Consider the following 24,350-nt stretch of genomic DNA (forward strand, 5'->3'; position numbering starts at 1 on the left):
TGGAAGGGACCTCAGGAGGTCATCTAGTCCAACCCCCTGCTCAAAGCAGGGCCAATCCCCAACTAAATCAAAGAGAAGGTACTGTCGCTCCCTTGCCACTGGAGAATGTGGGCATTGATCCCGCTGCCTCTTGCATGCACTCTACCACTTGAGCTAATTCCCCTGTCAGCGTACCTAGTCTTCCTCTGCCTCTCTCAGTTCTGCTTCAAATCCCCTAGCTTCCCTCTTCATTGCCTTCATGCTTGAGTTCCTCCACCATCTTTGCTTCCACAGCTCCCCTCCTGCCAAGTCCATTCACTGCTTCTGACCTACACACCCTACCTCATCACCCAACCCCCTCCACTTGAGAGCCAGCTGCAATGCTTACACTGCTGTTTTTAGCACAGGGCTGTCTCCCCAGACTGGTATGTATACATACCTTCTCTGTGTCTCCCTAGACTGTGTACTCTTCAGGGAAGGGATCTTTCCTTCTTGTTTGTCTGGAAAACTCTTAGTACATCATGGGTGCTACCATCAGCAAATAATAAATACTACAATACAAACATACATTATATAAGTACTATTCACTCAGGTATCTCAATGCAGTGAAGAAACTATTTTTTATTGTTTAAAGAGCTTTGCAGTTCATTTGTTAGGATTTTAAAATCCAGTAATTCCTCCAATAAAAAAGTTTGCCACGACAATGTAGTTCAACAAGGTAGTTCCACCAGAATTAAATTCTGTAATTATTTCTCGGTCTATAGCACAGAATAAAAATAGCATTTTAAAGAAGTCAAACAAAAAGTGAATTATAACCATCCCATTTTTAAACAATTTATAATATTTCTCACAATATACATGACAATAAACTAATTTAAATAACATTAATACAAACTATCAAAAGTCAGGGAACTTAAAGTGATATTCATCTTTACCACACAAGTAGAAGACATAACAGGTTTATGATCCTTTCCAATCTGTCAACTAGGTAGTCATAATTTTAAGAAAAAAGATCAAGTAAAAATTTTCAAATGAGGGTGCCTAAAGTTAGGCATCGAAATCCATGTCTAGGCACCCAAGGACCTGGCTTTATTTTTAGATGTGCAAACACCCTGTTTTTCCACAGAGATGAGGATGCTCAGCAGCTCTTTGCAAGTCAGGCCAACTTTTTAAGTGTCTAATGCCCCAATTCTGTAAAAACTTATGCACAAATGTAACTTCATGAATTTGAGTAGTCCCATTAAATCCAGAGAGACTGCTCATATGCATAAAATCACATACATAAATGGTTGCAGGATAAGGAAATACACTGACTTGGGAGTCTATCTGTGGATTTAGGTGTCTAATTTTAGGTCTCCAAATTTGAAATTTTTGGTTATAGTATTTACACAATTAACAGAATGATTCATGTAATTATGTATTTAGGATGTTCACCAGGATTTTTAAATTTTAGATACATTTGCTGTGCATGAATTGTAGCCAATTTTCAAAATATCATCTGTACAATTTAATATATTTTTTTCAAATTACTAATTAGACTAATCACTTGCCAAACTTCATGGTTCAAGCTTTGAGTTAAACAAATATAAGAAAGCATTCAGCCAGTAATTTCTTTCTCTATAGGCCATATTCTGCCACAGCTTTTAAACAGAAATCCTTATTAACAACAATGGTGATTTCTGCTTAAAAGTGAATGGTACACTCTGGCCCTATATTTTTAAAAGTTTACATAAACTTTCAAATAGTTCAAATACATTTTAAAAGTCTAAGAAGCAACATAATCTTATACACCCCAAATTTTGATCAGGGTAAATATTTACAACTGAAATACCTGAAAACCGATGATTGTAATGGAAACAATGACACAACCTTAAAGTACATAATAAATGTCAATGCTGTGACGGTACTTTTAATATTAATACTAGAAGCCTCTCCAGTTGCCAACAAAAAGTACATTTTCCAACAGAAAACTAGCTTCATTCTAGCTTATCCTCATTAATATAGATTAGTGCAGCATCATGCTAAGTGTGTTTGCTTACACCAGTGATTCTCAAACTGTGGGTTGGGACCCCAAGGTGGTCATGACCCTGTTTTAATGGGGTTGCCAAGGCTGGCATTAGACTTGCTGGGGCTCGGTGCCAAAGCCTGAGCCCCACCGGCCAGGGCCAAAGCCCAAGTCCCACAACCTGGGGTCAAAGCCCAAGCCTGACAGCTTCAGCCCTGGGTGGCGGGGCTCAGGTTACAGGCCCCCATGCCTGGGGCAGAAGCCTTTGGGCTTCAGTTTTGGCCTCAGCAGGTTTTGGAATTGGCCCCCATGCCCAGGGCAGCTCAGGTGGGCTCAGGCTTCAGTCCCCTCTCCTGGAGCTGTGTAGTAATTTTTGTTGTCAAAAGGGGGTCATGATGAAATGAAGTTTGAGAAGCCCTGGCTTACACCATTGATTTAGATAGGTACCAAGGGCAAAAGAAGTAGGTTGCTTCTCTTGCTACCCTGTGGTAGGGCCCAATCGTGCAAATACTTTTCGAAGAGCTTAACAGTATATGCAAATAGTTCATCTGATGTGCGTAAAGTTAAGCATGTGTCAAAATGTTTGAAGGATTAGGGCTCAAATCATTAAAATGATTATTATTATTATTATTGATATTCAGCTTGTGGCAACTGGAGAAATCCTAAAAATGGCAAAGACACATCATCAATTAAGTAGTTGTGTCTGTGAGAAGGAAACTATTTTGACTCAATGAACCCTTTTTGCATTGTGATTTGAAATACATACCCAATTTGTGAGGGCAAAAAAGTTAAGACAAGCCACTGATCTGTTTTCATCTCCCTTCTTCACTGTTCATTTATTGTCATTAAAGAAAGCTCTGGTTTATATTATATCCCGTGATTTTCCTTTTTTAAATGCTCCATTTTTTTCCTAATACAAAACACCTGTCAAACAATCAGCCTATACTTCATTGTATCTGGTCAGATGTTTTCAACTGACAACAGTCCTCACTTTCAGGGTAAAAATCAGATAAAATCCTTCCTGTTCCACCTTTCATTTAAAAAAAAAATTAAGGTAATTTAATATCAGTGCCACCTTAATTACCCATACTAAATTGAACAATTGTTTTGAAATCCTTCGACTGGAATGGTAAGCAGTTGTCTCCTATTTTTCTTCTGAATTTACTGGGAACAATTAATATGTCCATCTGAATGATTAGTCTCCAACATCCCCATCTCTATCACCAATGAGCCATAGGAAGTGAAAACTCATAGCTAATAAGGCAGTTCCAAGCAGATCTCCCAATGCAGTAAGGTAAGGGATAGAAAAACTGTCAGGATCTTTTCCTTTTTTCCAGAAGTGGTGCACCATCCAGTCAGCAATCCATAACAAAGTAAACACCTGTGGCAGAACATTAAACAAAAAATAATCTAAAATCAGTGGGAGTGGAATTAGAGCACGTTTGAAAATCCCACCCTAAACATTAACACTGATCTATTTCCCTGCTGATTATTTTAGCAGAAACATTAAGCTAACAGGCCTGATTTCTAAGATGTGCTGAGCATCTGGGATGCCCACTGAACTTCAACAGGAGGTGGTGGATGCTCAGCAACTCTGGAAGTCATACTGCGTGTGTATTGGTGGGTGTAATGGTAGAACTGGGTGAACTGGAGCAGTTAGTGCCTTGCTAGTGTGGGGAATGAAGAATTCAAACACTTCTCCCCAAAAACTCAAGATCACTTTCATCCTTGCCTAAAAGGTGGAATATCAGAATGGTAGGACTGGAAGGGGCCTCGAGAGGTCATCTAGTCCAGTCCCCTGTGCTCAGAAGTATTATCTAGACCAGTGTTTCCCAAACTTGGGATGCCACTTGTCCAGGGAAAGCCCCTGGCGGGCCAGGCCGGTTTGTTTACCTGCCGCGTCCAGCGGTTCGGCCGATTGCAGCTCCCACAGGCTGCGGTTTGCCGCTGCAGGCCAATGGGGGCTGGGGGAAACGGCGCAGGCTGAGGGACGTACCGGCCGCTGCTTCCTGCAGCCCCCTTTGGCCTGGAGTGGCAAACCGCGGCCAGTGGGAGCCGTGATCGGCCGAACCTGCAGACGCGGCAGGTAAACAAACAGGCCCAGCCCGCCAGGGGCTTTCCCTGCACAAGCGGTGTCCCAAGTTTGGGAAATACTGATCTAGACCATCCCTGACAGGTGTTTGTCTAACCTGCTCTTAAAAATCTCCAATTATGGAGATTCCACAGCCTCCCTACGCAATTTATTCCAGTGCTTAACTCCCCTGACAGGAAGTTTTTCCTTATGTCCAACCTAAACCATCCTTGCTGCAATTTAAGACCATTGCTTCTTGTCCTATCCTCAGATGTTAACAAGAACAATTTACCTCCCTCCTCCTTGAAACAACCTTTTATGTATTTGAAAACTGTTATGTCCCCTCTCAGTCTTCTCTTCTCCAGACTAAACAAACCCAATTTTTTTCCATCTTCCCTCATAGGTCATGTTTTCTAGACCTTTAATCATTTTTTGTTGCTCTTCTCTGGACTTTCTCCAATTTGTCCACATCTTTCCTGAAATGCGCCCAGAACTGGACACAATACTCCAGCTGAGGCCTAATCAGCACTAATCAGAGCGGAAGAATTACTTTCCATGTATTGCTTACAATACCCTTGCTAAGACATCCCAGAATGATGTTTGCTTTTTTTTTGCAACAGTGTTACACTGTTAACTCATATTTAGCTTGTGATCCACTATGACCCCAGATCCCTTTCCATAGTACTACTTCCTAGGCATCATTTCCCATTTTGTACGTGTGCAACTGATTGTTCCTTCCTAAATGGAGTACTTTGCATTTGACCTTATTGAATTTCAGCCCATTTACTTCAGACCATTTCTCCAGTTTGTCCAGATCATTATGAATTTTAATCCTATCTTCCAAAGCACTTACAACTCCCCCTAGCTTGGTATCCTCTGCCAACTTTATAAGTGTACTCTCTATGCCATTATCTAAATCATTGATGAAGATATTGAACAGAACCAGCCCCAGAACTGATCCCTGTGGGACCCCACTTGATATGTCCTTTAGAAGGAAAGATAAGATACATCCTCTCCCCAGTATGTAAAATCTCAACTACCTCCTAGTTTCCAATAACCAAAGCTGTCTCCCTGGTGTCCACACCACTAGTACTCTTTCCCAATACTTTGTCCTACAGTGCAATTATATTTTCAAAACAAAAATATAAGAAACAATGAAATGTTGAGGGTTAATTATTATCAAAATAACCAAACGTCACAAGACATAACTTGACTGAAATTGGGAGAGTAAGTGAGGAGATTGGCTTTAGGGGAGCAGTACAAGTTTAGTGTGATGCACAGGAGCACTTGTTAGATCTCAAATAATTTCACCCAGACAGCAGGAGCCAATGTAAATGGCCTAGAAACCATGAAGTATCCATTTCAACCCAGGCCCAATTCTCATGGGCATTATGAGATCTGCATTTTTAAAACCAGGTCTGAATTTGCTTCAAAGTGCTGTGTTACAGACTTTATTCCCAGCTGTGACTGTCTCAGCACCTAAGAAATATGAATTTAATGCTGAAGGTACATGTGACGAGTAATCCAATACTAGTAGGGATTCATTTTTGAATATTCCACAGCTGTATAAGAATTTCTGGCTCACTTCAATCATATGGCATAGCGTGAGTGGGGGGAAAAGCATACTATTTGAGTCTCCATCTCTTCTTGTCTCTTTGGATGGGACTGCCTAGGCTGAAATAAATGTTCATACACCCCAATGTCTTTTTAGCTAATCAGATATTCAGGAATTAAGATTTATAACATGAGGTCTGAATTAAGGACCGTTCTTACCTTACTAACATACAAAAGAAGATTTACTATATACATTAAAGAAAATATATGTAATAGAAAAATGGTAAAAGTTAAAAAATAAGATCCGAATTAATTCATTAAATTAGAACATTTAAAACTAAATGCATACATTATCTTTCCAAACGCTATCAGTTGCTAGAACATTTTCAGTGCTCATAAGATTTTTTTAAAATGATCTCTAGATTAAAGCCAAGTTTAGAAAAAAAACATGTTAAATATACTAAAATGATTAAATACATTATAAAACTTCCTCTCAACACTTCGTTTTTTAAAAATTAAAAAATTCATGCTTTAAACTACAAAAGCATATTTTAAATCTAAACTTGTGGATTTTAAAAAAAATGACCAAACACTGTCCCTGTTTTCTCTTTATGAAATATGCATAACTTATTTCAATAAACACATCCTCTCAATAGGCAACTCTGTAGTTTAAGCTAATTATGCATGTGCTAGGTGTGCTTACTGGAATCCAAACAAATATATTTAAAAGCAGATGTTTTCTTTGGAAGATTATGTCAGATTCTTTCAGTCAGCTCCTTCTTCCAACACAGACAAAAAAGGTCTGTATATAGAGATACTGTACATAAACATTCCCTTACAGGCCCTACATACCAGACTCCATAACTTAAAAAGACAATAGTTATACAATTTTATCAATCTAATGATGTGGGAACTCTTTTTAAGAACAATATTATTACTTACTCTGAAAAGAGACACGATTAATTAGAAATACTGTACACAGTAAAATTTAAAGTGTAGTGTAGAATGTGACTTTTTTAAAATTAAAGACTTAAAACTCCAAATTGTCCCTATATATTTCCATTTCTAAAATATCTGGCTGATGTAGGTTTGGGAGAAAAGTAGTCCTTGAATTCTACAAGACTTAAAGGGAGGATAAATTGACCAACGTATTTCAGAAATGTCAAAGAAGTAACTGAGTAGCTGCATACATAAAAGGACTGACCTCAGAACTGAGAGGCTCTACAGTCATTGATCAGGGAAAAGATAAGATGATACTTGGAAAGAATCAGATGGTTAAAGAATGCAATATAGATTTTAAAAGGAAGGTCAGGCTGAATTAATCTGATTAATTTCTTGATGTGACTGACAAAAGAAACTGACAGAAGTGAAACAGAAGACATAATCAACCTGGACTTAAAGAAGGCTTTTGTATTTAGTGTCACAAAAAGTAGTATGAAGAAAAGGAGGACTTGTGGCACCTTAGAGACTAACAAATTTATTTGAACATAAGCTTTCGTGAGCTACAGTTAGACTAAAGGTGCCACAAGTCCTCCTTTTCTTTTTGCGGATACAGACTAACACGGCTGCTACTCTGAAACCCGTCATTATAAAAAGTACTATGTAAAGTTAGCAAGTATGATGGTGCTGGTAAAACTCAATTTGATAAAAACATATTGGCAGCTGAGGACATAGAACAGTGGGAAATAGTATAATGGAGGTGGCAAAAAGAGACTGTTGAGAAGACAAATCTTGTTCAGCCTACACACTGTACTAACGATGGAAAGGCGGGATCATGACGTAAATAATACATAAGTGTATATAACATAAAACTGGAAGATTTCAGAGGAACAGCCGTGTTAGTCTGTATTCGCAAAAAGAAAAGGAGTACTTGTGGCACCTTAGAGACTAACCAATTTATTTGAGCATGAGCTTTCGTGAGCTACAGCTCAATGCATCCGATGAACATATTATCCAGTGCTTCTAGCATGCTGTATGAATTCTGAGAGAAAGGTAGAATTAAGGTCGTATGCGTCATATTGGATAAAATGTAGTAATTATCTCAAAACCAACTATTATAAACCAGAAACTTCAGAGTTAAGTTTACAGTTAAGAAATCCAAACATGTTAATATAAGAAATCCACAATTAAGGCACCAAAACAACCACAACTCTGACCTGTAAGTGATGTCATGCAATAACCACAGGATTATGATTAAAGCATTTTAGTTGTCTGTGGTCCAGGATGAGATTTAAATGATTTTTAATTACACATTAGGTTTCTCAGATTTTTCCCCCTCATGGCATCCCTATGGGGCCTTGTCTGAATAGTAACTGTAAAATACCTATAATGGTCTCATCCTGTAAGCCTCCATACATGGAGTTCCCATTGACTGCAATGAAAATTCTGCGTTCAAATTACTTGCAAAATAGGCCCTGAATACTCAGAGAATATAGTTGCTGGTTGCAGATACCTCATTTTCCCAGAAAGGTAGACTGTTCCATTACATTTTAAAACAAAACAAAAACCAGTCTTCTCTGGTGGCCATGTCAACAGTCCTGGTTCTTTCCATGTCATAAGCAGAGGAATCAAACCACTGCCTCCACCAAATATGGAAAGAATTTCTATCACCTCTGGCTCTCCAAAAGAATACTATCCCCTTTCTTCTCTAAGAAGGACCTTGCCACTGTCAGCCATGCCATAGTTACTTCCATGTTGGAAAACTGCAATTCACACTGCTTGGGGGTGAATGTGGACACCAAACGCACAAGCTACAATGCATTCATCATTCAACAACCTGCCTCTTAAGCAACAGACACCAGCATGGATATATTCCACTTGCTCCTTGTGTACTTCTGGACCAAATTCAAAGTGGTAAACAAACAGATACATTACACACTTAGGCTAGGTCTACACACAGAAGTTGCATCAACCTAATTTTGTTAAACTGGTGTGACTCTGTGTATGTATAATCATATCTGTTTAAAACTGGTTATAATATCAGTTTAACCTGCACCTGTAAATTTACAGGCATAAGCTAAACCAAGATAAATGTTGGAAAATCTCTAAGTGGCATTGACAGCATACCCAGCATTATGTGCCCCTCCCCCCCCAAATCCCAGCACAGAAAATATGTCGGGAGCAAGGCCAAGAAAAAGGAGGCATTGCTTAAGACTACTTTGTGCTTTGATGATTTCTGGGTTTGCTAGGATCAGGCCTTAAAATTCTTAAAATGTATCTAAGCAACATGCATAATTACATGATATTTATGTAAAGTGCTTATCACCATGGTATCCGAGTATCTAGATGAGTATGGTATAAAAACCATGACAGACAAAAACTAAGGCCTGGTCTAAACACAAAGTTGCACTGGTTTAACTAAAGGTATGTTTCAATTTAGTTAAACAAGTGCAACTTTGTGTGTGGACACCTTTATATCAATGTAAACCTGGAATCCACAACTGGCTTTCCAGCTTCTTTGTGCTGTTGGAGTGGCACAAAGCTGGCAGAAGCAGGGCCAGGATTGGGCATTTATTTTAACATTTTCTTGAATCATGAGAACTTCTGGTATCAGTACATGCTGTAGATTTTGGAAGCCATCTTTGGATAATATAAAAAGCAGTCTTTAAAATTCAGCAATATTCTCCTTCCATATAGACCTGTTATCCTTATTCAGACAAAAACTGCATTGAACTTCACGAGGTATTTTTCCCCCTGTGTAACTAGTACAGAATAGGGCCATTAGTATACATTTCCAAATGATAAAAATAAGGTTTTTTATGGCCTCAGGCTATTGTAGAGCCCAAGACACCTTTTCATTGTAAAGAAAGGAGTCATCAAAACACCACTGAATTCTCCAGTTTGCAGTCAAAAAGAAAACTACTGTGGAACGTTCAAAATATGTCACTCCACAAGAATACTGTTCTGATTTTTACTGATACGAGTAATTGTATTTTATCACGGCAAATTTACTGGGTGATGGCTTCTAGAGTTTCCTATTACTTGTTTATTTCCAGAGTCCATAACACAGCTGCACGCTGAGATTTGGTTGGTAGGTGTGAAAATTCCTCAGAGGGCTCTTTATTGGCTCAGCAGGAACCTGAAGCACAGAGGCAGCCTTTGAATGTTCAAAGCAGCTTGCTGTAAGACTGATGGTTTCATTACTCCAGTTTTGCCTTCATTTTATTGCTGGATGACAAGGCTGAAAATGAACCTTATTCTTTATGCCTAGCTGCAAATAGTTAAAGCAAAAAAAAAAAAAGGATGACGACCATATGGCTATTCCAAGGGCATGTGGAGGAATTTAAATTGGACCGCTTTTGGAGGGGCACATTAAACAAACACATACACATTAAACCAGGGGTCGGCAACCTTCGGCACGCAGCCCATCAAGGTAATCCACTGGTGGGCCATGAGACATTTTGTTCACGTTGACCATCCGCAGACATGGCCCCCGCAGCTACCAGTGGCCATGGTTCGCTGTTCCTGGCCAATGGGAGCTGCGGGAAGCAGCAGCCAGCACATCCCAGCGGCCTGCACCACTTCCCACAGCTCCCATTGGCCAGGAACAGCAAACTGCAGCCACTGGGAGCTGTGGGGAGCCATGCCTGCGGACGGTCAATGTAAACAAAATATCTCACGGCTCGCCAGTGGATTACTCTGATGGGCTGTGACCCCTGCATTAAACCACATCAATATACACACATACATTATATGTATAGAAATAAACAGCAGTGCACTCACCATTTCAACGAAAATCCATGCGCCATGGAGCCCTCTGAATAAATGTATCCACAAGTACTTGGCTGTGGTGGGGTCACAGAGCTCCTCTGGCCCTGGGGCCACGGAGGGGAGAAGGAGAGAGCTCCTCCAGCCAGGGCCAGAGGAGCTCACTCTCTCTCCCCGCTGCGGCCCTGGGGCTGGAGGAGTTCTGTGCCAATTACTGGGGGAGGGGGAGCCCTGTGTCCCTGCTTGCCCCCCTTTTGCATGTCCCTGAGCTATTCAATCATATATGCATTGTTGGTCCGTAGCCAGTCTGTATCTTCATGAAGAAGGTATCAAAAGCTTGGCTTTGTATAGTTTTCAGAAAACAAATATGTTCCCCCTCAACAATACAATACACACCAAACCCAAGCCATGTTTAAATCAATCTGCTGTCATGTTTGATTTTCAGCAATATAAAATTGTTTGCCCAGACAATGTATGCTGTATTATTTGTGTTTTTCATAAAATGAAGTAATGTATAGGTTTCAGTAGGTATTTGTACATAGTGTAGACATAATTATAGTACTTATTTTGCATTACCAGAGAATGGTGCCATACATAAGTATGTGCTAGACTTTATATTATAAAACTATTTCTGAGGTTTTACACTCAATCTGAAAAAAGTATCCCTGAATGAAAATTGGTATACATTTTCTCAGATGTAATGTAAATAAAATGATTGAAATATTGACCCCATTGATGTTAGCAGAAGTTTTGCCATTGAGTTCAACAGAGCCAAGATTTCAAGCAATAGATCCAAATAATTTATTTAGTTTAAAAGACATGGTAATTTACAGTTAGAGGAACAACAAAAGTTGTTTGCTGGGTTTTTTCATCTTTTGAAAATCAAAACAGCTTTGTTTATAAAATAATCATTAGTCCATAATACTGACTAGTTCACACTATTTTCAAAATCAAACCCAGTATTTACAGAAGTCAATAACTATGTTTAAAAAGTGATTGTAAATTCAGTGACTTTCTACAAGTTTTCTGTTACTACATACACGTAGCATACTATTGATTAGTAATAACTAAATCTATATTAATACTAATTTATATTGACTAAAAAAAATTAATCATGATTAATCGCAGGTTTAATGGCACTGTTAAACAATAGAATACCAATTGAAATTTATTAAATATTTTGGATGTTTTTCTACATTTTCAAATATATTTTAGTCTGTGTTGTAATTGAAATCAAAGTGTTTATTACTTTTGATTACAAATATTTGCACTGTTAAAATGATAAAAGAAATTGTATTTTTCAACTGACCTCATACAAGTACTGTAGTGCAATCTTTGTCATGAAAGTGCAACTTACAAATGTAGATTTTTTTTGTTGCATAACTGCACTCAAAAACAAAACAAAGTAGAACTTCAGAGCCTATAAGTCCACTCAGTCCTACTTGTTCAGCCACTCACCAAGACAAACAAGTTTGTTTACATTTACAGGAGATAATGCTGCCTGCTTCTTAATTATAATGTCGCCAGAAAGAGAGAACAGGTATTTGCATGGTACTTTTGTAGCTGGCACTGAAAGGTATTTATTTGCCAGATATGCTAAACATTCATATGCCCCTTCATGCTTCAGCCATCATTACGGAGGACATGCTTCCATGCTGATGACGCTCATAATTAAATTTGTGACTGAACTCCTTGGGGAGCATTTTATGTCCCCTGCTCTATTTTACTCGCATTCTGCCATATATTTCTTGTTATAGCAGCTCGGATGATGACCCAGCACATGTTGTTCATTTTAAGAACACTTTCACTGCAGATTTGACAAAACGCAAAAAAGGTACCAATATGAGATTTCTAATGATAGCTACAGCACTGGACCCAAGGTTTAAGAATCTGAAGTGCCTTCCAAAATCTGAGAGGGACGAGGGGTGGCGCATGTTTTCAGAAGTCTTAAAAAAAGCAACACTCCGATGCGGAAACTATAGCAACCGAACCATCAAAAAAGAAAATCAACCTTCTGCTGGTGGCATCTGACTCAGATAACGAAAATGAACATGTGTTGGTCTGCACTGCTTTGGATTGTTATTGAGCAGAAACCATCATTAGCATGGATGCATGCTCCCTGGAATGGTGGTTGAAGCATGAAGGCACATATGAATCTTTAGCACATCTGGCATGTAAATATCTTGTGACGCCAGCTACAGCAGTGCCAAGAGAACACTTGTGACACTGTAAACAAGAAGCGGGCAGCATTATTTCCTGCAAATACAAACAAGTTTGTTTAACCTGAACAACTGGCTGAACAAGAAGTAGGACTGAGTGGACTTGCAGGCTCTAAAATTTTACATTGTTTTATTTTTGAATGTAGTTTTTTGTATGTAATTCTACATTTGCAAGTTCAATTTCCATGATAAAGAGATTGCATACAGTACTTGTATTAGGTGAACTGAAAAATACTATTTATTTTGTTTTTTACAGTGCAAATACTTGTAATAAAAATAAATAAAAAGTGAGCATTGCACACTTTGTATTCTGTGTTGTAACTGAAATTAATATATTTGAAAAATGTAGAAAACGTCCAAAAATATTTAAATAAATGGTGTTCTCTTATCGTTTAACCGTGCGATTAATCGTGATTAATTTTTTTAATGGCTTGACAGCCCTAATGTAAACATATCATAATGACTCCATTCCCATAAATCTTTTAAAGTATATTACACAGAGAAGGCATAGAACATCTGGGAGTGAGCAAGTAGCAGAGACATATGAAGTGGACTGAATAAAGTAGCAGTGGAAAAAAGTATAAAGGTATTAGAAATAAGAAAGAAAGGAACGGATGAAGACAAAATTAACAGGGGATCAGGATAGGGAAAGAAAACACCCCATGGAAGTGCTCCAAAGACCACTGAATTTAACAGAAGCCACTGATTCTGTGGGCTTTGAATCACACCCAGGGAGGGGCGATAAACAGGAAGAGAGACATCACAATGGTGATGAAGAAGAATAAAGACAATTTGATGAGGTATTGTTGGAGGGCTACTCAGTGGACGATACAGGGGTGTTGCTGTAGAGAGATTAGTTACATTAAACCGGCGGTTCCCATCACGATCAAAGCTCTGTTCTCCTTTATAATCATCTTGAAAATGTCAAGAGGTTTTTAGAGCTAGAAAAGTCATCCATTTTCATTTATTAAGCAGAATTTTAGTATACCAAAGGGACTATAAATAGATCCAATATGTGGCGATGATCACCATAACAGAAAGAAAATGCAAATATTCTACAACAGATTTTTGCCCTAAACGAATATAATGAATAAAGCAATAGGATATCAAACCTGTTCAGTTTAGACTGCCCATAACTGATTATTGCCCTTGGGTATTATTGCGTTCTGGCTATCGATATTCATTTGTTACCTCAGATATAAAAAAATCACTTTTAGCCTGTTAAAATGTAGGTCTTTCATAAAACAAGATGTATACTGATGATTTAAACACAAAGTGGAAACAACTACAAGTTCTGTAATTCAGTATGGACTAGGGGCTAGCTTGCAGATTCTTCATTGCTCAAGAGATTGTGATTTGGTTGATAACTGAAATGACAGTAATTAGCTGTGAGATTTTCCAATCTTACTATGTAGGCAAAACACTAAATCCTTTAAAAGGCTAACTGTTGAAGGAGGACAAAATATAAAAGTCCCAAGGGAAAAAAAGAATTACAACAAGATTAGAGTTGATCTATGCATATCTCTGAAGAAAGGCCAGCAGAGAAGCACTGAGTTTATAATTTCAAACTATTCTCATTACTATCAAGGTGTCTAGATTACGTCACTGGTGCTAAGCAGAAAATGAAAGGCAAGAAGCAAAGTGGTTTCATGTTAAAACAGAAGAAAACTAAGAAATGTGCAATTGCATGGGAGGCCCACTCTCTTAAGGTCCCAATAGGCAGTAAGAAAGAGCACCAGCATAACTGATTAAGGTGGTACAGATAATTGAAGATGTAATCATACTCAAGGGACAGGGAAGTGTCATTTATATGAAAATCTGAATTCTGCTAATTAAAGCTATACAAAACCTTTCTATATACCAGCATTATAAAAATGTGATTATATCTGGTATAACAAAAAGGGAATAAAGGAAGAGAAAAGAAACCACCAATGTAGTGGAATATTTTCATAAGTTGACTAGAAATATGGGGTTCCTGACTGTAACTTTGCAAAAGACCCCTGAAAAATTATAGTGTGCAATAGTTGTGATTCAACTACTAAAGAACAACTGCAAAATGTCTGTCATGGCCCGAGATAGATGGTGGTAAAGGGAAAATCATCCACAAAAGGAAAAGCTGCAAGCTTCAGCCTCCCCTTGCTTATATCAGATTAAAAATCAGGATGGACTCTACAGATATCAGTGGAATATTACTACTGTAAAACTGGCATAAGTGAAAGGTGAATCAGGCCTTGCAATTTTCTTGCATGACTTTAAATGTATACTTATGCTGATGTCAATCAAGATTTTTCTTCCATGCCATTCTAAAAAGCCCGGTCTCCTCTTAGCAACTGCAGGTAGCAGCAAGAGAAACCTGAGACTTTCCAAAATGCCAATTCAAAACTGAGGGAAATGATAGGAACTATGCCAATACTATATTAATATAATTATAACAGAAAAATATAAAATCAATTTCTTCCAGCAGTTCTTGACATATCCATTGCTTTGAGTGAAATCTGCATCAGGACAATGTAAAGTAAGTCCATGAGAAGGGGATGGAGAAGGAGAGATTAAACAAATCAAAGTGATATAATGGGAAAGAACAAGAAGTATGAAGGAAAAGAGTTAAAAATAATGGAATGGCACAGTTATATGCAAGGCCTTGAGTTTTCCAATTGTATACTAGGTGGAAAAATGGGGTTCTCATATAAAATTCAAATGCTAGCAGTTTGCAAAATCCATCTTTTTATCACTGAATTTCTAACTTCAGCATATCCAAAAAAATTAGTATATTTAAAATACACAATCCAGATGATTTTTTTTACCCATTTACAATTAAACTGAAACAACACCACTCCAATAAACACAGAAAAACAGAGTTCAGAACACTGAATTATAGTTTTTTTCATGTAACAGATTTGTTGACTATGATGATGTTAGTTTTAAAGATAACTTGGTAATAGTTATTTTAGAAGTAAGACCTACACTCCACATATGGATCTTTCAAGTATGCCCTTCATTTTTCTTTTTAAATATAACTAAATGTTTTATTCAGCTCAGCAAAGTTTTAACTAAAACTTGACTGTAAATGAAACAATTAAATGTATAAGCTAATTTCTTTTTTTGGAGTGACTTCAGCTTACGCTATGACTATTTCAAAGGTTCCTTTCAACTGCTGATATTGCTCGGGCTAGAGACTTAAATAAAGCCAGCAAAAGTGATGCAAAAATGTTTAATAAAAACAATGGATGCACTTAACAATTATTATTCTGGTTACCGCTAAACTGACTTCACCTTTAATGAGTGTTTAAGAGATGCACACAAGCATACAGGTAAGACTGTTACGTCTGTGGGTTATGTTAACCAAGACTGTGATCCATTTTATTTGAATGAAACCAAGATGAGAGCCTTTTTTAGGAATTTTTCATGGCCTACTTTCTATTAATAAAGGCCATATTCCTTTCCCATTGTTTAACATGATGCTTACTGGCTTTAATGGTGCTGACACATGAGAAACAGAGAAAAAGTACAGCATTTACTTGGGAAAATGATACAGTGAGGTGTCTGATGAGAAACACCCAAAATGCAGTTGTAGAAGCTGTTGGGTATATGTGAGAATAATTTATTACAAAGAGGGTGTGTGCCGATAATCCATAACATGGACACACATTCCCTATTGCTTCTACTCTTTACATATCTAAAAGCAAGTATCAAACATGGTATTCTTTGAGAACTAAAACATACTATACCCATTTTTTATTCTTACCTGTAACAGGGCTGCAAACAAATATACTGCTATAAAAATTGGAGTCAAAGAGGTATGACCACTTTTCATTAAATGGATGGTGTACAGGAAAATTAAATGCCCAGGAATCACCAAAAGGAGAAGAACTTGGGCTGATTTGTTATTTATTCCTGTAAATACAAAAAAAATGCAGTTTAGCCCTTTGAAAGCTGGAAAATATTTTTATCAATAACAGAAGGGGTGCAAATTGTACCCTTCTGGTAGGGCATGCATGATTTTCACCATCAAATTCCCTCAGAGTTTCTTCTATGTTTAGTGTCTGCCAGGGGATCAACAGGACCCCTGCCAGCAGAGGCTGCTGACAGTCTGCTCTGAATCAGACCATCCCCTGGCCACCTTGATTGGGTTCCTTACCTAAACATTACCACCCACTTTTAATTGCAGTAGGCCCCTATATGTTCCCTCAGAAGAGGCAAAGTTTTGGCTACCTTTACCTTCTACATAAAAGTCCCTCAGAGGACTTTTTATATTGCTAAGCAGTAACTTTACATTCACCTATTTTTTTATTTATTAGTGAGAAGTACATTTAATAAATATCAAAGAGCAACAGAAGCTACTCAAAAATCAACTCTTACCAAAAGCTATCACACATTTACAAATGGTACCTTCTGTTTTAAATTTAAGGAAAAACTGTGGAAGTCAGAGCAACCATTGTGTGGTTGATAACAACATGACTCGAAACTTCCCATTACAGTATCATCACCTGGATGGAATAAAACCATTATGACTTAGGCTAACAATGTGAAGCAGGAAATAAAAAAGTTCTCAGCATCAGGGTAAAGTTTCAGCTACAACACTGTCTGCTGGTTTATAGAACAGTACTAGATAGCTGAAGGATACTTTTCCCAATTAGTAGTAAAGAGGGTGGAGAGAGTCAGGAAACAAAACAAGTTCTGGGAGAATCAAGTCTTAATATGATTCAATTCCTACAGGATAGGCTGACATATTACAGGTTTCAGAGGAACAGCCGTGTTAGTCTGTATTCGCAAAAAGAAAAGGAGTACTTGTGGCACCTTAGAGACTAACCAATTTATTTGAGCATGAGCTTTCGTGAGCTGTAGCTCACGAAAGCTCATGCTCAAATAAATTGGTTAGTCTCTAAGGTGCCACAAGTACTCCTTTTCTTTTTGACATATTACAGAATTTACACTTGAATGAATGAATGAAATTCCTTTTTAGCCAAGCAAAGCGAGGCTCTACACTCAACTTGATGGCATTTCTTTGCTTCTCTGTACATAAAGTGATAATACCACATCTGATCATTTCCAAAATTTAAGGGAGTGGACAGAATCTTATTGATTTTTGGGGAAAACTGGAAAACCAGAAAATCTCAGCTTAGAGGAAAGTCAGACTACCTGGTACTGCGGGCAATGGAATCTCTGCTGCTGCCTACACATATCAGAGGAAACAGCATAACTTGCTGTATGGGGAGACTGAGTAGCTAGGAGGCTAACAGACATGAAAGCATGGGGGGAAGGGTTTTTGGGGGGGTGAGAGGGGAAGGTAGGGACTAGGGGATGGAGGGGGAAGCAGGCACCTGAAGGCCAGTGGGTGGGTGATGAAGTGGAGTTGGGAATGGGAGGTAAGCAAGCATTCTAGAGGGGAGCAGTGGTCATGGTGAGGAAGCAGGGATCAGGAAGTGGGAGTGGTGCTGGTGATAAAGAAGGAAGGACCCAGAGAAGAGGGTCCAAGAGAGTCAGTGGGTGGGTTTGGGAAGAGAAAGCAGAGATTATTTATAATTAACCCAGTATTTAATCAGCACACTCTCCACAAATACTGGAAAGAGAAGGACACTGTGTGCATGTGCGTTGACTCCTAGCCAGGACTTGACAGCGAGGGTAAACGGGGTGTTGGTAGGGAACGGGAGTGAACTTCTGAGGTTGGATGGGAGAGAAGTTAATGAGTTACTGGAGGATAAAAGGACAAAGCAGCTCTGAGTGCAGCAGTTTGGGGAGTGACTTTAACCCCTCTTGACTTCCATCTCTGCCCCTCAAACCCAGTTACACTTCTCCCACTCCAGCCCTATACACGACCTCCCTACCGCCCAATTGTTATAGATAGAGGAATCTTTCATTACTGTCTACCTATCACAGCAACAGCTGAATATGGTGCCTACTTTCATTGGGTGTACAGGTCGGTCTACAGAAGCAAAAAAGAGTGCAACAATCTAGTTGCAACAATTAACAACCACCAACACATACCTGTACCATAATAGGTTCTGCATGGGTAATAGCAACCCTTTGCTTCTTCTGGCAACTCTCCAGGAATGCTATGTAAATGGAGGTAGGTAGAAATTCTGCTAGCTTGAATTGCCACTAAATTACCACCAATACCTGAAACGGAAAAAGAAGACATCTTTCACTGATTCTTCTCAGACAGATAACAATTTATCAAACTTTTATCAACTGCTATTACACCCATCACACGGTACAAAGGTCAAAAGGTGAAAACATCTTCACCATGGAAATTTATGATTCTGCTTCTACTCAGGCCAACACTAAACACAATATGACTGGAAGACTCAGAATAAAATTGAACTCAGCTTTTGCCCAGATTTGATTTTCATGGAGTCATAGATATTTAAGGCCAGAAGGGACCGATATGATCATATAGTCTGACCTCTTGCACAACGTAGGCCATAGAACCTCAGCCAGTAATTCCTATATCAAGCCCATACCTTCAGTTTAAGCTATACCACATCTCTTTAAAAAGATATCCGGTCTTCATTTAAAGACTAAATTGCTTTTGGAACCAATGCAAGAGAGCCATGATACCCTTAGAAGCATGAAAAGGACTGCATGCTGGTAAGGCAGTTTAATGGTTGCAGAATTCTATGGTCAGAGAATTCTGACTATTCATCTGCTGGAAGCCTGGATTCAAGAATTTTAAATCCATAATTGTCTTTGGAAATCAGGTATAGGTAAATAGAGAAGTTTTATATTATCCATCTTTATATTAAATTTTTCCAAATGATCTAATTTTTCATCACTTTTTCCCTTAAGGAATGAAAGCTTGACTATTATAAATATATTAATGTATTGGACAATAGAGTAGAATGTACCACTTTAAACCATCAAAGATCACTCCACTCAGGATAATAACTAAAAATGAGGGAGGGGGCAGAGAGTTTGATTCCAACAGCAGGCAGCTGATGAGAGTGGTATTTATTGTGGAGGCTCTGGACAATAGTTAAAGAGCTAAGGACACTATAAAGGGAAAAATATGAGAAAAACCTCGTATTTAAAAAACACTTAATCTAATCTAGGACCACACACCCCAGATGTCTTAAGCATAATCAGATGGTTACTGCATAGCTTTGCTACTGGGCAGACGTTAAGGTTGTCTGGCTGCATTAACTGTGCATATCTGTACTTTAACATATTTGGAATTCTTTTAAGTGAAATCTTAATGCTGAATTTCCAGTACTTGGTTTAGAGATGAAGACAACATCTCTAAATTTTTTCACCCTTAAGTTGTAAGTTCTTTCAGACGTAACTATTTTAATGTAGTTATTTTTGTCATGGAATACTGTTAGGATATCAATACTGAACCTAGACTCTTGAGGTTCTTAGGCAGCATACTTAGCTGTTGAGCCATGACAGAGCACTTAAACACTACCGTGGACCAACAGCTTTAGTCCTAAAGGCCTACAGAGCCACAGCAACCAAACAACAGGCCTCTGATTGGATGGACAGGCAGTCCTCTCATTGGGAGCCTGGATAATACAAAGGCCCCAAGAGGAAGAGGAAGCTGTCTGAGCAACAAACCACTGCCTGCTCACTGCTGCCTAGATTGCCTCACCTGACCCTGCCTTGCTGCCTCACCCAGTCTTGTCTGACGACACTTTGTTGCCATGCTGCCTTGCCCTACCTTGCCTCTGTAACCTGCTAACCCAGTCCCTTGGATTGGATCTTCCAGTTACTGATGCCTGCGAGAACTCCAACCATTGCCCCGTACTGCCTCTGATACCAATCAACCTCTTGGCTAACCAACCACCCGCACACACTTTACTTCTTTGGACTGGCCCATGGCTCACCTCTGTAAGATTATTCTGAACTTAATTTTATTAGTAGTATTTTGCCAAAATATTTTAAAATAGAACACATTTGAAGTTAAGCCACTATATATAAGAATAGTGTACAGTGTATATATATTGTCAGTATAAAACAAAGTAGCTGCACCATACCAGTATAATGCCACATTTCTATGCAACAATTCTGGTGTTAATAAACCACAAGAGCATAGCCTCAAAATGGTAAATAGTTTTTTAAAAAAGTATTCTGAAATAAATCTATGGAAATAAGAGTCATAGGAAAGAAAATGACTTCTTCTGAAATTAAATAAAGAACCTCAAAATGTTTGGATAGCATTCAAAACTAAGATGTTTCTTTGAAGCTCTAGATTCAAATAATAGTTTGTAAGCAAACAACAAAAAATGTAGATAATGTTCACAATTCTGATAGGAAGATAGAAGTTATGTCAGGATAGAGATAGAAAGGACAAGACACAACAGAAAACTGAGCTGCAATTAGTCAATCAGAAATGTTCTTATTTCCCCAATTCCAAATTTCTGTTAATGGGATTCCACAAGGACACATCCAAAGCGAGGGTAGGGTTGTTGTTTTTTTGTTTTGTTTTTCAATCAGGCTATTACTGCTGAATCCACTTGGAAGGAGACAAACTATTTCTGTAGGGAATCTGTAGAGTTTCTGAGCAGATATAGGAGTTTGATCTCTAGAGTTAGGCCAGTTCCATAATCTGGTGAGCAGAGGAGTAAATAAACAAAGTTATTCCCTTGTCTGCCCTCATCCAGGAACAGGAAAAGCCCTGGAAATTCTTCTTTTCTTACCTTCATGTTTCATTACAAAGAAAAATGTTTCCTGCAATGTAATTCCAAATTTATGGAGAAACCCTTCAGGGAGTCCCTGAGGCTTAAAATCCCATCTTGGAGCTTGAGGCTATTTCCCCATTTTGGGAGGAGCCAGTAGAAATCAAGGGGTGAAAAAGAAAATGAGCACCTGAAGAGAATTAGATCTTTAGAGGCTAAAGATGTTGCTGTAGTGGTCTTAAGGGCTGAAGAAAAGCTTATCTCTGGAGACCACATGAAGAGCTGGGAAACCCTCCGGGAATATTTATAGACACCTTTTTAGTGGGAACAGGAGAGGAACATCTGAAGACAGTGTGTGTTCGGAGAGGCTGCTTAAGACTTCAAAATCTCCTCCCCTCCCCGCCATCTTGAAGATTGCTGTGAATAAAAATCTAAGCTAGCCTTTGAAAGGCAGTTCTATCTTGCTGCTTCTAGAGATGTAACATCCAGGGTGACACAGGAAATGGATATAAATAACTTCCTGAAAGGTATAAAAATCTTGCATTGTGATTGATTGCCTCTTGCGTCAACAAATTTATTAAAAAGAAAGAGTAATAGAGGGTCTGAAGCTCTGTCCCTAATTAATAACAATGGAAAATGAGAAAGGCCAAGGTTAATATTGAGGAAAATGACTTTCTGCCTCTTTGGAAGGATAATACACAACTGACTAGGGGATAGACATGCAGACTGGTCTGTGAAATGTGGTCTCAGATGTTAAGCCTTTGAAAGATGGCTATTTATCATCATCAAGTGTCTTTGCATCCTCCATGAGCCATGTCTTAGAGGAAAACAGAAAATTGGTTTGAAAGAGGAAATAGTGGCCTTTGATTAAGGGAAACCTGGTAGAGACCCTGTTTTGATTTATTTTTTGCCTTCCTCTGCAGCATGGGGCTTGAGTCACTTGCTAGTTTGAACAAGTAAATAGTGGATTCTCTGTAACTTGAAGTCTTTAAATCAAGATTTGATAACTTCAGTAACTCAGCCAGAGATTATGAGCCCATTACAGGAGTGAGTGGGTAAGCTTCTGTGGCCAGGAATGTGTAGGTCAGACTAGATTATCATGATGGTCCCTTCTGGCCTTAAAGTCTATGAGTCTATAAATTGACACAGTCCCCCAGGACAATGAAAAGAGCAAAGAAATGGTATCCAGTTATCAAGGAAAGCTGACAGTATGGCCAAAGTGGTTAGACAGAGACTCTTTTCAAAAAAGTAAGCTGTTCACTTTTCTGTTTTCTCTGCAAGTAAGCTGAGAATGTCTTATCTTGTTAGCTTCTGAGAAATACAAAACTAGATGTTAAAGTAATTTTTATTTTAATACTATTTCTCTGTTTTTAAATAAATCTTGCTAAGATGACTGATGTATAGTTAATTTTATGCAGAGAACTCTGTGAACTCTAAGGAGAAGTACTGAAGAAGTTTCTGGAACCTACACACCTCCTCCTCAGTCTTGATCAAGGGACCTGGACAAAAGTGTCCTATCCCAGCGGCTTGTGTTGTCATTAGGCTTCTTCAGGCAAACACAAGGGGGAGAAGCTGATGGACCAAACAGGACACGAGAGGTGGGGGTTTTGGTCACAAAGTCTTTCCATTTGTCTGGTGATCATCAAGTCATATTTATCAGTTTTGAAAATATTTCAGATTTAATTATCTAAATTCTCATCAGCTACAGAGTTAAGGATTTTAAAGTTATTCATACCTTAAGAGTATCATTCCCAAATGGAAAGGTATTTTTCTGTAGTAATATTCAATTTGTTTCTTCTCATAGCTGCTTTTTTTTTTTTACCATGCCCATGAAATTACTCAGGCAGTACCAGCCTAATTACATCACTGAGGGTAGCAGAAAACCATTAAAAGATACAATTGTGTAGATTAACAACATTAGAAAAACAACAGGTTGTCAATTCACCAAATTACTGGTGTGAATCCTTAGCTTTAGAATGGACTCCTTTTTAGTGCCTGAGGCTGTAAAAGCCCTGTAATTGATAGTATTAAGAAATTATCTGCAGGTATACCTATGTACTGCTTCAAAGCACAAATTTATGTTTATTTTAAATCAGAAATATGTTTCGTGAAAAAAAATTATTGCTGTCATCTTGCTATAGCATTCTGGTTATTATAAAGACTAATTTTGCTAGTTTCTTTTTAGTCACATGGGAACCATAATATATAATGACATTTTCTTTGAAAGTAAAAATCTTAAAAATTGACTTGTATTCCTCACAGAAAAGCAGATGTGCTTAACTTCTGCATAAGAATACTACATTGTCAGTAAGGATAACAGAAGTTAAGCTCTCTAGCAGACAAGGATGCCATCCCTGACTTCATTATTAAAAAACACCAAAAAAAACATGTCACTTCACTGAACCAATCTAGAGTTAAAAGACAGCCCTTTTCCTTAGGATAAATATTTCTACAGAAAGGTTGTCAGCCCTGTTCATTGTCATTTAACAAACACTCTCAACACATAAGACCCTGTCCATGGTACAACCAAAATCACACCAGTTATCTCTGTGAATATGGTGGCTAACATAATTTCAGTGTCTAGCACTGGAAATAATTTTTTCTGAGAACTGTGTTAAAGGAGCTTTGCTACAGACTTTACTGAGTTAGTCTGTTAGCTTGGCTATGTAACATGGATATAACATTTCTCAAAGAAAAAACACCTGTCCTAATTTATCATGGAAACAATGTTATGCTATGGCTATGCTTGTTAATAGCATAGTTCTAAGTATTTGAGGTGTTTTAAGTATACTTGACGTGTTGTACTAATATATATTTGCCCATCTTCAGATTCACTGTATTTGATTACAAAAAAATAAGTTGCTCTACAGCACATTATATATATATATATATTTATTTTGTGCGTGTGCGTGTGCGTGTGTGTGAGAGAGAGAATTATCTATCTTTACATCAACCCATCATCTTCATTTTATTGTGCACATGCACAGTCAGAGATTATGTTAAAAGAATATTAAAATTGTGAAGTCAAGCACTCAGCCAGACCCAAGTTGCTCCCTCCCTCCCCCCACCCCGGTCCAACTTGTCTCTCACCCTTCCAGTCATTTCCACCATTTGTCTGCCCCTGTCACCGGCTCCTTGTCCCAGTTCTTCCCAGGCACCACAGCTTCTCATCAGATTTGCTTTTCCCCCTACCCACCTTACTG

The 24,350-nt window shown here is 38.3% G+C and overlaps 1 protein-coding gene across 3 annotated transcripts in view; it reads right to left on the reverse strand.

Moving 5' to 3' along the window:
- Positions 1-580: 580 nt before the first annotated feature.
- The window catches only part of SLC41A2 (solute carrier family 41 member 2), a 90,130-nt gene continuing 66,360 nt past the window's right edge, over positions 581-24,350 (reverse strand). For all 3 annotated transcript variants that reach the window (XM_075123310.1, XM_048831843.2, XM_048831823.2), the window contains 3 exons: positions 18,521-18,652; positions 16,281-16,429; positions 581-3,365 (listed from right to left, as the gene is read on the reverse strand). In XM_075123310.1, coding sequence (XP_074979411.1) covers positions 3,180-3,365; positions 16,281-16,429; positions 18,521-18,652 — 467 coding nt within the window. In that variant the 3' untranslated portion in view covers positions 581-3,179. The remainder of the gene's footprint in view (positions 3,366-16,280; positions 16,430-18,520; positions 18,653-24,350) is intronic.

The sequence above is a fragment of the Caretta caretta genome, chromosome 1, assembly GCF_965140235.1.
Source record: "Caretta caretta isolate rCarCar2 chromosome 1, rCarCar1.hap1, whole genome shotgun sequence".
Classification (NCBI taxonomy): Eukaryota; Metazoa; Chordata; order Testudines; family Cheloniidae; genus Caretta; species Caretta caretta.